Source organism: Camelus ferus, chromosome 13 (assembly GCF_009834535.1).
Source record: "Camelus ferus isolate YT-003-E chromosome 13, BCGSAC_Cfer_1.0, whole genome shotgun sequence".
Taxonomy (NCBI): domain Eukaryota; kingdom Metazoa; phylum Chordata; class Mammalia; order Artiodactyla; family Camelidae; genus Camelus; species Camelus ferus.
In genome coordinates this window covers 33,074,363-33,091,178 of record NC_045708.1, presented here as the reverse complement: position 1 = coordinate 33,091,178, position 16,816 = coordinate 33,074,363, and the positions used below count along the sequence as shown (strand labels likewise).

The window sequence follows — 16,816 nt, the reverse complement described above, 5'->3', positions numbered from 1 at the left end:
GTCTTAATGTCTATTTTCTGGATATATAAGGAAGTCCACTCTCTTTCATCTTAAGCTATCTCAACCCTTAACAATTTGCTTTTATAAAATAAAACATTCTGGAATCATATCTGATTCTCCTCCCAACAAGATTTGAGAAGGTCTTACTGAATTTCCTCAGTGAACCCCCTTAAAATGTAATTGTAAAAAATGGTTATGCAAACAAAGGTTTGCCTGAAATGTCGTATCTGAGAAATAGACTTATTTCATCAGGTATAACAAGCTACTTTTAAAGAACTGTGGTTGACTTTTGGGAGCCAATACTTATAAACCTCTCCTAGAAAAACTGGCCTGGTACCAGATTTTACAGCATCCAGCCTTATATGTGGTAAGGAAGGTCACTTCCTAGCAGGCTCAGGACCCTTAGAACATTTTAAGGACCTTGAGAAGAGCAGAATTCACCCAAATTTACAGGTACTACAGATCAAATCTGATAGAGTATTTTAAGCTTAGCTTTCCAGCCTCAAAATATAAATGAGAGGTTTTTTTATAAAATTCCCAGCAAAGCAAACTTAAGAAGGCCTAAAAGATATTGCTACCCCTACGTAAATAACTAGGCCAAACTTAATGAGACCAACTGTGTTTCATGATCAAGAATAATATTTGAGATTGCATTAATCAAAAGGAAAGGAGAGACTGTAAGGAAACTTGGTATAAGTAAAGAAATGAAAAAAAGATAATAATCTTCAAATGGAAAACTATGTAGGAAAAAAAACTTTAAAAAAAACTAAAAAAAAATTTTTTAAGGTGGGGAGGGTATAACTCAAGTTTGAGGTCCTGGGTTCAATTCCCAGTACCTCCTCTAAAAATAAATAAATAAATAAACCTAATTATGTCCCTCCCCTCCCTCAAAAAAAAAAAAAAAAAAAAGAAAAGAAAAAGCCAAAAACTATTATTTAGAGAATAAATTATTTGACTGTAGCCTTTTATTGCCTTTGTGCTATTTCACAGCTCTCTAAGTTACAGACAACCGATAGCAATGCAGAATAGTTCTTGTCTACAGATATGCAAATAAATTCTGTATAGCAGAGGTTCAACTGACCTCCGTTCTCCCCATAGAAAAATCCAGTTTTGTAATCATTTTATAAATTCATTTCAACATTTCTTTACAATATAAAAATTTGTGCTTCTTTCACTTCTCCTTTGAACAGGCTGCAACATCTACCAGGTATACTCATTAATAATAATTAAGTTAATTAAGTATTAATAAATTATTTAACATATTTACCTTCTAAATCAATGGCTTCACACAAAATTTTTGTAATCTGTTATTATGAAAATATATTCCTCAAGATAGGATGATAGAACATACTGTATTTCATAGTTTCTTAGCTTTACTTAAACTCTTAAATATTTAATCTCCATTTGTATTCTTGTCCCAGGTCAGACAAATGTTAGGAATGGGCCTAAGTGGCTGCCTATTATGTGTTAAACTCTATACTAGGCCCTAGGGATAGAGTATTGTACCACATAACATGATGGCCTTGACCACACTGATGGAGTTTACCATCTGCTATGGACTGACTTGTGTCTCCTCAAAATCCATATGTTAAAGCTCTAACCCTCAGTGAGACTGTATTTGGAGACAGGATCTTCAAGAGATAATTAAGGTTAAATGAGGTCATAAGAGTGGGGCCCTAATCTGACAGGACTGGTGACCTTATAAAAGGAAGATCTCCATCCTTTCTCTCTCTCTCTCTCTCTCTCTCTCTCTCTCTCTCTCTCTCTCTCTCTCTCACACACACACACACACACACACACACACACACGAAAGGTCATGTGAGCACACAGTGAGAGTGGCTATCTGCAAGCTAGGAGGAGAGTCCTCTCTAGAACCCGACTAGGCCAGCACCTTGATCTCTGACATCCAGCCTCCAGAACTATGAGAAAATACTGTTTAAGCCCCTAGCCTACGGTATTTTGTTATTGCAGCCCAAGCAGACTGATAGACAACCCAATAAGAGAAGACAGACAAGTAATTATTTTAAGTTGCTGTAAGAACCAAGAAGGAAAAGTACAGAGTTGAAGGAAAGTATATTCTTGGAAATTCAACTTAGTCTAGGGACAGCAAGGTATGGGTGAGATCAGAAAAGCCTTTCATATGGAAGTGAGGATGTAAGCTGAAATTTGAAGGATAAGCAGGAGCTAGCAAGGTACAGATAAAAAAAAGAACATTCTAGGTACAAAGAAATAAAGAGACAAAGACAGGAACCAGATGGTGCAGACTGTTTCGCAGGTCTCATCAAGAGTTTCAGGTGTGATCCTAAGAATAATAGAAAAAATGCACGCAATGAATTTAAGTTAACATCTAATAATCAAATTTGCACTTTCAGAAGCTTTTTTCTATCTATTATACAATGGATGGGTGGACTGAGGGTAAACAATGCTAGTCAAAGAAAGACTGGTTAGGAAACTACAGCAGTAGCAGAGCCAAGAGATTTCAATGGCGTGAATGATATGGACATATCAGTGGTAGCTGAAAGTAGAGGAAATTAAGAGATATCCGACAGGCATAACAGAAAGGAGTTGGTGTGAGGAAGAGGAAGGTAACAAGATACATCTAAGTTTTCCATCTTGAAGAAGTGGCATCATTTAGTAAGCTAGAGAATAAGAGAGAAGTAGGTGGTTGAGAAAGACAGTGACTTCGATTTTATAAATGCTAAAGGTGAGCTGTCTCTGAGGTATGCAAGTACATTATAGTGAACTGGTTGATAGATGCAAGATCAAGAGATAAATGTGAAGATGATCAGCACAATAATAGCTATTTTCAACATAACAGTAACAAATGGGCAGGTTCTCACAGATTTTCAATCTTCAGGTCCTATATCCACATACTTAAGGCTCACTGACAAAACATGTCCATTTTTTCAAACAACAAAATACTTCCTGCTGGGAAATTGATAATGACCATTGCTCACCCCTGGCAACCTCTGCCAATCCCTGCCTTCCCACTGGAGAGGTAGAAAACCTAAGTGATACCATTTCCCATATAAACCTAATTTTAAAAAAGACTATTAAATGTAACACAAAGATATCACTCCAGGCTTCACAGTCCTTGCAAGTACCAAAATGTCCTAATTTTCAAAGTCCACAGAGAAACTAAAGCCTTCTGTCATGCACCACTGACACCACACAAAGGATTTACTATGTGTAGCAGGTGGTATCTCTTTATAGCACATTCTCCAGAAGCATTTATCCAGGCAAATACCACCAAGTTGCATCACAGGGGGAAAGTACATGACAATGTTTCACATGTCTGTTTCGCAGGGGCAAAGTCTGACACATCAAATCCTTGAGCCCCAGGAACTCCTCCCTGCCCACTGCCTATCATTGCAGACACCTGACATTTACATTCAACCAATACCTGATGTCCAAGTCCATTTCCAAATGAGTAGGCCAACACTGCAAAAAGATAACTATCCCTTTAAGGACTCTAAAGGCCACCAATAGCAACATGCACACTCACATGCGCACGCGTGTGTGTGCGAGCGCACGCGTGTGTGTGCGAACGCACACACAAAAAACCCCCACACTGTAGCTACCTCTTCACTCCTACAGTCCATTCCTTACCTCCACTGACTACTCACAACCCCAAAGAAATAAAGGAAAGACATTTCAAGAAATAAAACAATTACATTTCAAGAAATAAAACAATAATCAGAAAAGCTTACCTTTCTGAGTGACTAGAAACATAAACACTATTTACATTGAGCTCCTAAGTGTAGGGCCGAGGTATTGATGCTGAAATTCAAACAAATAAACAAGAAATCTATTTGAAAGGCATTGCCAACAGGAAGTCCCCTCCACACAGCTAGGCAAGGAAAGCCAGTCAGAGCTATTTCGACTGAGAAAAAGCAAAATACATACTCCTATGGCTTGGGTTAAAATGTACAAGGAATTTTAGAACTTCATTTTCTTTCAATTCTTTTTCCATATTTTGCACACTTTAAACAAAGTTATTAACTCCTCTAGGTCTGATATTCTAGACTAGATTTTTTTAATGCATTAAAAAAATCCAGATGAGTTTAAATATGAAATAGCTTTCTAAAAATGAAAACAATTTGATTTCAGGAAGCTACATCTAAAATAAATGATATGAGCCAGACCGAAGGAACTTTCATAACAAAGTTGCCCCAACAGAGCCCTTATGGCAGGCCTGGATATTCTCATTCCTCATATTGGAATTCAGTTGCTCCCTTCCCTAATGTGACCAAAGTTAACCACGAATATCCTGTGGCTTTAAGGCAAACTAATGTTCATTTATCTTCGTTTAGAATGGTACTAATTTGTTTTTCTGAAGCATTTACAGCTTCTAACAAGTAATTATGGACTGCTAATAATAAAAACAATAATATACAACTACCGTTTTTTCAAAGTCTACTTAGAAACAGGCATTCCACTAAACTCTGTAATAAGAACAAATAGTTGAGTGCTTGACTGAAGGCACTATGTCATACACTTCACATACATAATCTTTTATAAATAAAATGAGGTAACTGAGGCCACTGTGGACAAACTGTCAACACTCCTGTCCAAAGACAATACCTCCACACATGTACCTAGATGGCCCCCATTGTTGTTTACTCAAGAATTTTCCGCAATTGTTCCTTTCTCTCCTGCATCAACTTTTCCTTCACTGTCGGATAATTTCACTGATATACTAATTTGATGCAATCTCTCCCATTTATGTTTTTAAAGAGGGAAAAAAATACCCAATCCTTTTCCAGCTATCACCTGATTTCTATGATCTTCTTTCAGCAAATCACTTAGAAATAATATCATATACTCACTAATTCCTCCCCAAAATATCAGAAAAGGAGCAAGAACAATTAAGTGAAATTCTATATACCCTTCACTTAGATCTAACAAGTCTTGACATTCTGCTACATTTGCTTTTTTTCTCTCCCTTCTCTTTCCTTTTCCTTCTCTCTTCCTCTCCCCGTCCCCCTACTTTTTAATAATTAGAAAAACCATTGAAAGTCAGTTAAAAAAATCAAAACACATGTTCTCTCAAATACTTCCATAATTAACGTCCTTGGCCCACAAACAAGGAAAATCCACTATGTCACACTAAGGAAGTTTAACACTGGCACATTATTATCTAATAAAAGTCCATATTCAAATTTCCTTAATCGTCCCAATAATGTCCTTCAAATATTTCTTAAAATCCAGGATCCAACTGAGAATCAATCAAGAATTACATTGATTCACCAAGTCTATTTGTCTCTAATAATCTAGAATACACTTTAGTCTTGTTGGTCTGTGACCTTTTACAACTTCACTATTTTTCAAGAATTCAGGCCAGTAGTTCTACAGATTACCTCCTCAATTTGAACTTCTCTGCTTGTTTCTTCATATATTAGATTGAGGTTAAACATATTTAACACAAATAGTGCATAGGTAATAATGTCTCCTATTCTGTCTTAAAGCCATTCAAATCAGGCTTTGGACTCACCTCTCTTCAGATTCACTTGCCAAGGTCACCAACTGGGTCTTCCCTGTTGCTAAACCCAAAGATCAATTCTTAGTTGCCCATCTTACATAGCCTGTCAGCAGTATTTGACACACTTTCTTCTGGAAACACCACTTTCTTGGTTTTCTTGCAACCTCACCTGGCTGTTTCTTCTCAGTCTTCTTTATTGACAGATTCTCCTTATCTCCTAACCAGTAAATATTGAAGTGTCCCAGGGCTCAGTCCTTAGATCTCTTCTAACTAGATTCACTCACTTACCAGGTCAGTGCTTCTTAAAATAGCTGTGGTGAAGGACCAAGTGAAACTTTTAAATCGATTGCAAACCATTGCAAAATACAATAAATATAAAATAACAGAAAAATGATCAAATGCTTTAATGGTCACAACATCAAATTGCTTACTCTAAATTTCTGTATTTAACTCATGGCAAACTGGTAACAAACAGTTCACTGACCATCACGAGTTCACTAGTCAGCTGACCACATTTTAACAGTATTTCAGTAGTTTATCTCATCCAGTCTCATAGCTTTAAATTTCACCTATATGCTGTCAATCCCTAAATGTTTATCTCCAGATGAGGTCTCAACCTTAATCCCCAGATTCATATATTCAATTGCCTTATCAACACTCCTTATTGGATGTCAAGCAAGCACCAAAGTTCTGATTCCTCCAACAACCCTCATCCTACTCCTTCCAAGATCAAAAATAACAACTAAAAAACCTCTGCTCCTCCATATTCTCTATCTTGCTCAGTAAATGGCAACCATATCCACCTATCTACTCAGTCCTAAAACCTAACCATAACCCTCAATTCCTCCTTCTCTCATACACCAAAATTAACTGTCAACAAATATTGTCAGTTATCCTTTCAAAATACATCTAGAATTCAAACACTTTTCTTTTGTAATGGTTTCCTCACTTACTTTCTAGCCTGCACTCCTGCTCTCCCTACAGTGTGAGCAACCAGTGACCTTGTTAAAACCTAAGACAATTATTCACAGAAAAAGAAAAGGTGTTTCAACAAGTGGTGCTAGGATAAGCTATGTACATTCAAAAGAAGGAAATCAGTGATAGTCATTCTGACAGGTGTGAGGCGTTATCTCATTGTGGTTTGGATTTGTATTTCCATGATTAGCAATGTTGAGCATCTTTTCATGTGCCTATCTGCGATCTGCATTTCCTCTTTGGAAAAATACCTACTTAGTTCTTCTGCCCACTTTTTTGTTTTGTTATTTTCAGGTTTTATTGCTTTGTGATATGTGAATGTAACTGCGAATTCTGCTTTTTGAAATCTAGTTTTTTTGGTTTGTTTTTTCCTTTTTCGGTTTTATTAGGTAGAATTACTACAGCTCGACTGCACATACACATTATATTGCATGTAAATACATATATACGATGTACTGCATATTTTTTACATATATGTACTGATTGTTGTTTCTATCTTCTGCCCACTTTTTAATCGGGTTGTTTATTTTGATATTGAGTTGTATGAACTGTTTATATATGTTGCATATTAATCCCTGATCAGTCAGATCATTTGCAAATATTTTCTCCCATTTAGTAGACTGTCATTTTGTTTTGTCTATGGTTTCTTTTGCTATGCAAAAGCTTTTAAGTGTTGTCAAGAATGCGGAGAAAAGGGAACCCTGATACACTGTTGGTGGGAATGTAAATTGGTGCAGCCACAGTGGAAAACAGTGTGCAGCTTTCTCAAAAAAACAAAAATATAACTACCTATGACCCAGCAATTCCACTTCTTGGTATATATCGGGAAAAAAAAAAAAAAACTAATTCAAAAACATACATGCACCCCCATTTTCCTAGCAGCATTAGTTACAATTGCCAAGCTATAAAAAGCAACCTATGTCCATCAAGAGATGAACAGATAAGAAGATGTGGTACATATATACACAATGGAATACTAGTTTTGCCATTTGCAATGACATAGATGGACTTGGAGGGCATTAAGCTAAGTGAAATAAGACAGAGAAAGACAAATACTATTGATATCACTTACATGTGGAATCTAAAAAATAAAACAAATGAGTGAATATAACAAAAAAGCAGACAACACAGATGTAGAGAACAAACTAGTGGTTACTGGATGAGGGGAGCAATATAGGTTGGGGGAGTGGGAGACACAAACTATTGGGTGTAAGATAGGCTACAGGGATATATTGTACAACATGGAATAGAGCCAATATTTTGTAATAACTGTAAATGGAGTGTAACCTTTAAAAATTGTATAAAAAAGTAAAAAAAAAAAAAAAAAAGTCAGAACCTTACCTTACACCACATATAAAAATTAACTAATTATAAATCAAAGACCTAAAGTAAGACCTAATGCCATAAAACCCTTAAAAGGAAACAAAGATAAATCACACTCTCATTCTGTTTTCTTAGATTCTGTCTATTTGGCATCCATTAACTGCTGGCCAAACTAACAACCAAACTTGTTCACAACTCCTCTGCAATCCCGCTTTTGCAGGAATGCAAAAATCCTGTTACAAACCCTCCAACCAATCCTGAGTCCATATCCCCATCCACCACCTTTATCAAATTCTCACACATCAAGCCAGTATTTCCCCTGCCCTATATCACTAAGGGCCAAGTACCACGTAACTGAAGACCATGCCCGTAGCCCAGAACCCACCAACATTATTCAAAGTAGTCAATCCTGAACTATTTACCTTGCCCTGCTTTGCCTTTCTTGTGGAAATCCAGGTATATACCCAGAACTGGAATTGCTAGATCATATGATAGCTCTATTTTCAGTTTTTTTTGAGGACGCTCCGTACTGTTTTCCATAGTGGTTGCACCAACTTACATTTCCATCAACAGTGTATGACGGTTCCCTTTTCTCCACACCCTTTCCAACACTTGTTATTTGTAAAACTTCTGATGGCCCTTCTGACAGATTTGAGGTGATATTGTGATTCTGATTTGCATGTCTCTAATAATTAGTGATGTTAAGCATTTCTTCATATAAAGATGTCCATTATTTAAAAAAAGAAAAATAACAAGTGTTGGCTAGGATGGAGAAATTGGATCCCTGGTGTATTATGGCATATTGCTAGTAGGAATATAGAATGGTGCAGCTGCTGTGGAAAGCAGTATGGTGGTTCCTGAAAAAGTTAAGGAATCATTATATGATTCAGCAATTCTACTTCTTGATATCTACCCAAAATAATTGAAAGCAAGGACTCAAACAGGTTCTTGTAAACCCATGTTCATAATAGCAGCCATCACTCACAATGTCCACTGAAAGACAATGGATAAACAAAATATGTACATACACACAATGGAATATTACTTTGCCTTGAAAAGGAATGAAGTACTGACACACGCTAAAACAAGGATGAATCTTGAAAACATTATGCTAAGTAAAAGAAGCCAGACACAAGAGGCCTCATATTATTTAATTCCATTTATATGTAACATTCAGAACAGGCAAATCTATTAAGACAGAAAGCAGATTAGTGGTTACCAAGGACTTAGAGGAAATGTGAAATAGGGGAATGACTGCAAAAGAATAGGGGGTTTCTTTTTGAGTGTTAAAAATATTCTGAATTAAGAGTGGTAATGATTGTAAAACCCTGTGAATACATTAAAAATTAGTGAATTGTATACTCTTAAATAAAAACCCTTTGACAAATCACATCATTTCTCTGCTTAAAACTACCCACTGACTTTCTGTTCCAATTAGTATAAAATGCAAAGTCCTTTCTGTGGCCTACAAGGCACTACAAAATCCAACCCCTGTCTCATTTTCTTCTACATCCCTCTACCCCAACACCATTATTCACTCACCAACAGCCACTCTAGACTCCTTGCTGTGCTTCAACATGCCAAGCATGTTCCCACCTCAGGACCTTAGCACATGCTGTATCCCTATATAGAATGCTCTTGTTCAACATATATGTCAACATCACTCATTCCAGACTCCTGTTCTCTAATAAAACATCATCTTAATGAGAAGACTCCTAGAAGATACAACTTAAAATTTCAATCTCTGCCCCACAAAAACACATACCTTCACATCTCTTCATTTGATTTTATTTTTCATAGCACTCACTATCATGACATACCATACATGCTTTTGTCTGTCTGTCTCTTGAATAGAAAAGAAGTTCCATGAGAATAGGAACTTTGTCTGCTAAAACACTACTGTAGCTCCAGTGTCTAGAACAGTGCCTCCACATAATAAGAACTGAATAAATATAGTATAACGGATGCACAGATGGATGGATTAATTTTTAATTAATTCATTTATTTAATGGCAGTACTAGGAATTGAACCCAGGACCTGTGTATGCTAAGCAGGCGCTCTACCACTGAGCTATACCAACCCTCTGGATGGATTAATTTGAACAAATGAACAAATGGAGGCAAAAAGGCAAACAAATACAGTAACTTGTTTTACGAAAAAATACCTAGTAAATGGTAGTAGAGAGACTCAACCCAAGTCAGCCTGACTCTCACCCCAGGCTCTTCACTTCTGTGCTACCATTCCACTACTAATTTGGAGACATTGGAGGAATTACTTGTTGGGTGGAAGGGTATGTATTTTATATAACAGTAAGATATCACGTATATCCAAAAATCCATTTTTTAGTCCCTGTCCATTTTAATGCAACTACCACATTACAATTGAAAAGCATAAGAAGTGAGAGCCTCCAAAATTATTAACTTCATCGATTTTATATTGCTCAGCTATTATCAAAATCATGCTAATTAAATGAACCTGGCTCTCTTCTCAAAAGACAAGAACACCAAAGTAGCTGCCAACCCCAAGTTTGTCTGTACCCACAAAGTATACTAGAGAGAATATGCCAAAGGAAATAGACTTTTATACCTGGTAGGCATACAGCAGGATCTGCTCTTGCAAGAGCCATTCTAGGGCAGAAACATACAGGGATATAATACTCCTCTCCTTCTGACCAAGACTCAGAAGACAATTATAATAACTTTTAAAACTTTCCAGACTAGGCTACAAGGACAAGAAACAATGGGGTAAACAGTAAGTCACTCATTTTATTGACATCAGTTTCTCTACACCTACTACAAACTTTTAAGTATTAATTAAACTTATTCAAGCAACTTATGCTTTGTGGTTCTTACCTTCCTGACTTCTCTGTTGCAGTGACTAAGTCATACCTTGTCTCCTACTGCACCCTTCCTACAAAGACTTGCCCAGCTCTCTGCAGAAGAGGTACCATGGAGCTTCAATTATCTGAGGAGATGATTAAGCATAGACGGGTAAGCCAGTCCCCTCTTCTTACAAGTGAGGCAATTCAGGCCCAGAAATGATAGTTCCTGTTGAAACCACACATAACTTGCTAGTGACAAAGCCTAGATTAGTATCCATGCTTCCTGGTTTCCTTCCAGAATAAAACTCTTTCTACTCCTCCAATATCAAAGATAAAAAAATGTATTGTTTGTACTGAGGAACCTACTTAATCCTAATTCCTTAAAAGACAGGAATGTATCTTAATGAACCTTATAACCTCAGAACTTAGATCAGTGCCCAACACAGTAGGTATCTGTATGTATTTACTGAATGATCAATTGTTTAAATCTGAGTTACTTTATTTAAAAGTATTTATTTCTGATCCTCATTAATTATTTAAAGGTAGTTAGACTAGGCCTAACTTCAGCTACCACAAAAATAACCAAGAAATTCCTCTAGCTTAAAACTAAATTGATCCCCAAATTCCTGTAGTTTCAAATAAAAGTCATTTTTACAGGATATCCCTCTTTCTCAGCAAACTCCATTCATTAGAGGCACACATTCCTGGAAGAAGCTACCTGACTCAGACCTTAATTCATTTCATCTAATCTTTCTTTTTTGAAAATAGAAAGGGTTTATTAGGTTACACTGCAGTAGACAACAGTGGGCCACGCAGACGAGAGGTGCCTGTGTGAGCCCATTTCACCTAATCTTAAGCAAAGGCAAATCTCAGAGAACTTCCAAATAAAGGGAAGCAAAAGAAAATAAGGCCGGAAATAATAGGAAAGTGACCAAGTACAAATATTTGCTGAACATGACGCTGAAAAGCCAGTCCATTTCAATTATGTACTCAGTTATCACTCTTTTAAGGGTCCTGGTAGTGCCTTTACCCAGTTTTCAAAAGACTCAGGACACTTGAGAACCTAGAATTGAGACCCACTGCTAAAACTGAATTTAAAGATAGAAATATGGCTCTTAAATAATAAAATATATCCCAATTTTACCTAATATATTTACAAGAATTCTGAAACTAATACACCTTAAAATTAAAAAATGAAGCACTATGATATATATTAAGTGATCTTTCCAATAGTGGTAAGAAAAAAGAAAAACAGGTATCATGATCTTCATTTTATAGATAAGGCAACTGATGTTCAAAGAGATGAAGTGATTCATTCAAGTTACAAATCTAATTAAGTGACATAGCCAAAACTGAACCCTAGGAGTTTTCTGACTTATAACTCCAGTCTCTTCGTATCAAATCACAGTGAGCTTTCATAAAGCAGTCAGAAAAACTTTACAAAAATTTCAGAGAACAACTTAATCACTAGAGCATTTTTTCAAAACAAAATCCTAGAAAGATAGTAACAGAATTACCATGAGTTTCATGGTAATTTTTAAACACATTTGATGTATACATAAAGTATACTTAATAAATTTATATAAATAGTATTGTGTCCTCCTCTGTAATTACATCTCATAAATTTCTGTAAGGAAACATTTTGAAGCCATTGTTTTATCATAGCCCTATTTCCTAATGTTCCCCAAATTTGGCTTCTTAGCAAAATCATGGTGAGTGTGGGTGCAGGTACATAAAAATAATACAGGATCTTGGGCCCCAACATGTGCTGGTAAACAAGCTGCTGGACAACAAGCAGCTAGAAAAGAAGCCACTCCTAAATTTCAATGATCTTAAAATATTGTATTCACACTTACTTGCTTAAAATGCACATGCTTGCTTTGTTCTAATGTTTTACACAGTAGATGAAATTTTTGGTGAGCAATCCTGACATTGACCATAAGGGCACAAAGGAGGGCAGATATTTCGTTAGAGTGAAACAATGAACAGTCTTGGAAAGCCAGATCACCCATTAACAGAACTTTGTTCTGGCATGAAAGCATGCTGTTGAATCCAGGGGAAGTATTTGCTATCTTGAGATGTCCGGAGGCAATGGTAGGATAGACTCAGAAATTTTGCATACCCCCAGGAGGGTGATTGTTCCTGGAAGGGATGGGCCTGAAATTAATCAGTTAACCAGCAAGCAGAACTTAGTGCTTATTGCATGGAGTATCTAAAGCCCCACCTCTTTGATCGCATTTTTTTCTGAGCTGTATACTCCTAATAAATATGATGTTGACCAGGCTCTAGACCCACGAGATCTTGAGTCCCCTGGTCCCATCTTTGTTCTTTACTTTGTCTCTTTGTTTCTTAAGTCTTGCATCACACGTCCTCAGACAGGATCCTGAGCTGAGCTGGAAGCAGCAAACATGGAGACTCTAATCCAAGTTCCGAATCTGCATTTTAACTGCTTATTATTATTTAAATGATTGTTTTTAATCTGTATAATATGTATTCTAAAGGATTCTGATTAGCCAAAATTGTAGTACTGCCCCAAAAGAATTCTTAAGAGAAAAAGCAGGCCAAGAAAATAGAAGAAATTAAAATCTAGGGACAAAGTTATTCAGGAATCTCCCCTAGCCCTAAAGCCAGAATAGAACAAACAGGTGAAAGGTAGCCCTACTCCAAGTATGAACCCAAACCTAGTTTCTGCCTTTGCCCCAACTTGTCAGAAAAGTTGGCCTCTCCCTAGTACCATGTATGGAACAGATGTAGATACCAAGAATTTCAATTTTAATGCTCTCAAAAAGCTTGAGTCCACTAAAACTCAGTAAGCCCCAAAACACAAGTATAAGACTGTGACTGTATTTAAGTGGCAGCTTTTCCCCAAATGCTAGGCAAAAATTGACACAGAGAAGAGGATTTGAGGTAGGGAAAAATGAGGAAGAGGGGAGGAGCTGACCTAGAGAGAGAAGTTGGCTGGTTAATTGGCTTCAAAGGCCCAGACAGGAGTCCACACACACACACACACACACACACACAAAACCACTTATAAATGGGATTCCTCCAAGTGATACTGAGAGCATCCCCAGGAGGGATTCCTAATCATAATCATCATCTACTTACAAGCTGCCTCTTCTTGGAAGGCTCAACTCCTTCTGAAAAACAAAACACAAACACAAGTTAGACAGAAATAAGGACCCATCTAAGTCCTACAGGTCTGCACTAAATGTCCTAGGAGAATTACATTATCTTAATAATGGCAAAGACTAAATATTTCTAAATAATAACCTTTCCCTTTGTCTCTTAAATTTTAGTGAAATAATGAGTAGTTAAGTTAACTATCACCTCCTTGCTCTTTCCCAAAAGGGAAGAATACTTGTAACATTTTCCCCACTAGATGGAACCAACTTATCAGTGTACATTCCAGGCACTCACTGGGCCAGACACCAACTGCTACTGAATTATAAAGGATTCATATCATTAGAGTCAGGAATGAAATGTAAATTTTTTTAATTAGAAAATATTTTAGACAAATAAAGAAGTATAGAAAATAATATAAAAAAGAGATGACTATTCACACCACTGGCACGAGAATAACTCTTACAATAACAGTTGAGCTCCTGTGATTTGCTTTCCAAGTGTATCAAGTCCAACCTTCCACTTAGTCCCCACTTAATAACTATTCTTAAATTTGGGGGTTTTTTTCCATCTGTGTCTTTATTTTTTCTTACATATATATTCATAAATAATTATTAGTACTGTTTTACATGTTTTTAAATTATATACTTAAAATATTATATATATTCATCTGCTGACATCAATCTACATTATAATTAGGAGATTCACCCATGTGGTTATAGTTCACTTTAGTTCATATACCTATAGAATAGTCCAGTCTGTAAATTTTTATATTTATTTATCCATTCTCCAGTAAATGGAAACTATTTTCTGTTTCTCTTCTCCATCAAAACAATGCTCTTATAAACATGCTTGTACTTGTCTCCTTATGCACAGGTATAAAAAGTTTCCTGGAAGTATACACTGAGATGTGGCCTGCAACTGACAAGTCGTTAAGCATCAGAAATTGCTCCCAAAATGATCATACCAATTTACCCTCCCCCTCCAACACTTCCTGAGAGTTCTCCTTCCCAGAACTGCCTCCTAAACTCCTGACATTTATAATCAATTGCCTACTCAACATCTCAAATTTAACGTGTCCAAACTGAACTTGTTCTTGCCACCAAATTGACTACAATTACAGCCTTACTTCATCTCAGATGATGGTAATTCTATTCTTTCAGTTGTTCAGACCAAAATGCTGGACTCCTGCTTTTCATTTACCCCATGTCCCATCCAACAAGAATTCTTAATGGGTTTGAATCTAAAATACAGCCAGAATATAACCATTTTTCACTATCTCCAAAGACATATATGCTTACAATCTTTTAAACAAAAACTTTGGATTTAGTCATGTTTTAGAAATCAGAACTGGGGGAGGTAGTAACTAATATAATAGCACATATATTATGTAACACTTTCAACAAAGACTGATGCATCAACAAAATACATTAAACACATTAAAATTTCTCCAGTAAAATGTATGATAGCCACAATAAATGTGATAAAAACTCTAAAGAGTGCCAGTTCAGTTTTGTCACCAGGAAGAGTTCAAGTTAGGTCAAGTTTTACTGCTAAATGAGTTACAGAAAAATCTCTTCGTTTTTGCTATTGCAGTCTAAGCCACATGGTCTCACCCCAGCCTCTCAACTGTCTCCGAACTGGAACCCTATTCCTGCTTCCACTCTTATCCCTTTATGGTCTTTCTATTCTCAACATAACAGAGTGATCCTTTTAAAGGTCAGTTAGATGACAACACTCCTGCTCAAAACCCTGGAATTCAGAATGAAACATTTCAAACGTAGAAAATACAGAAAAGTTTAAAGACCTGTACAGTGAACATCCATATACACACACACAGCCCAGACTATACCACTGTTAACATTTTGTGGTATTTTCTTTATCACATATATAGCCATCTACCCACCCATTTTTTAATGCATCTCAAAGTAGACTGTAGACATCAGTATATATTTCACCATGTATATCATTAACCAGAATTCAGTATTTGTTTACAATTTTTCACATTGGTTTTTTTTAAGGTAAATTTGCAAACACTGAGCTGCAGAAATCTTAGGCGTACCAATTGATAAGTATGATAAATGCATACACTAAGGTAACCCAGATCCCTGTCAAAACATAGAACATGTCCATCAATACAGAAAGTTTCATCAAGTTCTTTCTTGGTAAATTCACCCCCCAAAAAACACTATTCCCTTACCCCAAGTAAATACTATTACCATTTTTTCACCATAGATTAGTTTTGCCTGCTTCCAAAGTTCATATGAATGGGATTATCCAAGTATGAATCCTTTCATATAAGGCTTCTTTCACTTAGCATAGTGTTTTAGAAATTTATCCATGTTGTTTCATATTACAGTAGCAATATAGCCAATCATATTAATATACCACAGTTTATTTATCCTCTCTCTTACTAATAGACATTTGGGTTATTTCCACTTTCGAGCTATTAACATTCCTGTACAAGTCTTTTAATAGGTCCATATCTCATTTGTCTTGGGTAAATACCTAAGAGTGTAACTGTTGGGTTATAGGATAGGTGTATGTTTAGTTTTATAAGAAACTACCAGATCTTTTTCCAAAGTGATTATACCATATTACAGTTCCATTAACAATGTATGAGAGTTTTAACTGCTCCACATTCTAGCTAATTTAGGTTACACTCACTAATAATATAAGAACTGCTCTACATTCATACCAAAATATGACATCAGTATTTTAAATTTTAGCCGTTCTAGTGAGTGTGATCATCTTATTGTGGTTTTATCTGCATTTCTCTGATGACTAATGATGTTCAGCATCTTGTCATGTGCTCTTTAGCCATCAGTACCTATTTATGAAGTATCTTAAAATACTTTGCCTCTTTTATAACTGGACTATTTTTTTTTTTATCATTGAGTTGTAAGAGTTCTTCATATATTCTAGATACAAGTCCTTTGTTAGATACTTTCCTGGGTATTTCTCTCCCAGTCTGTGCCTTGCTACTGAAATTATAAAGTGGTATCTTTTGACAAGCAAGTTTTTTATTTTGATCAAGGGTCAATTTGTCAATTTTTTTTTTACAGTTAATGATTTCAGTATCCTATCTAACAAAA

At 36.1% G+C, this 16,816-nt stretch overlaps 1 protein-coding gene across 1 annotated transcript in view; it reads right to left on the bottom strand.

The window, feature by feature from the left end:
- MAST2 (microtubule associated serine/threonine kinase 2) overlaps nt 1–16,816 on the bottom strand; it is a 174,934-nt gene that overhangs the window by 85,345 nt on the left and 72,773 nt on the right. The window contains 1 exon segment of the mRNA XM_032494170.1: nt 13,707–13,738. Within this exon segment, the coding sequence (XP_032350061.1) occupies nt 13,707–13,738 (32 nt within the window).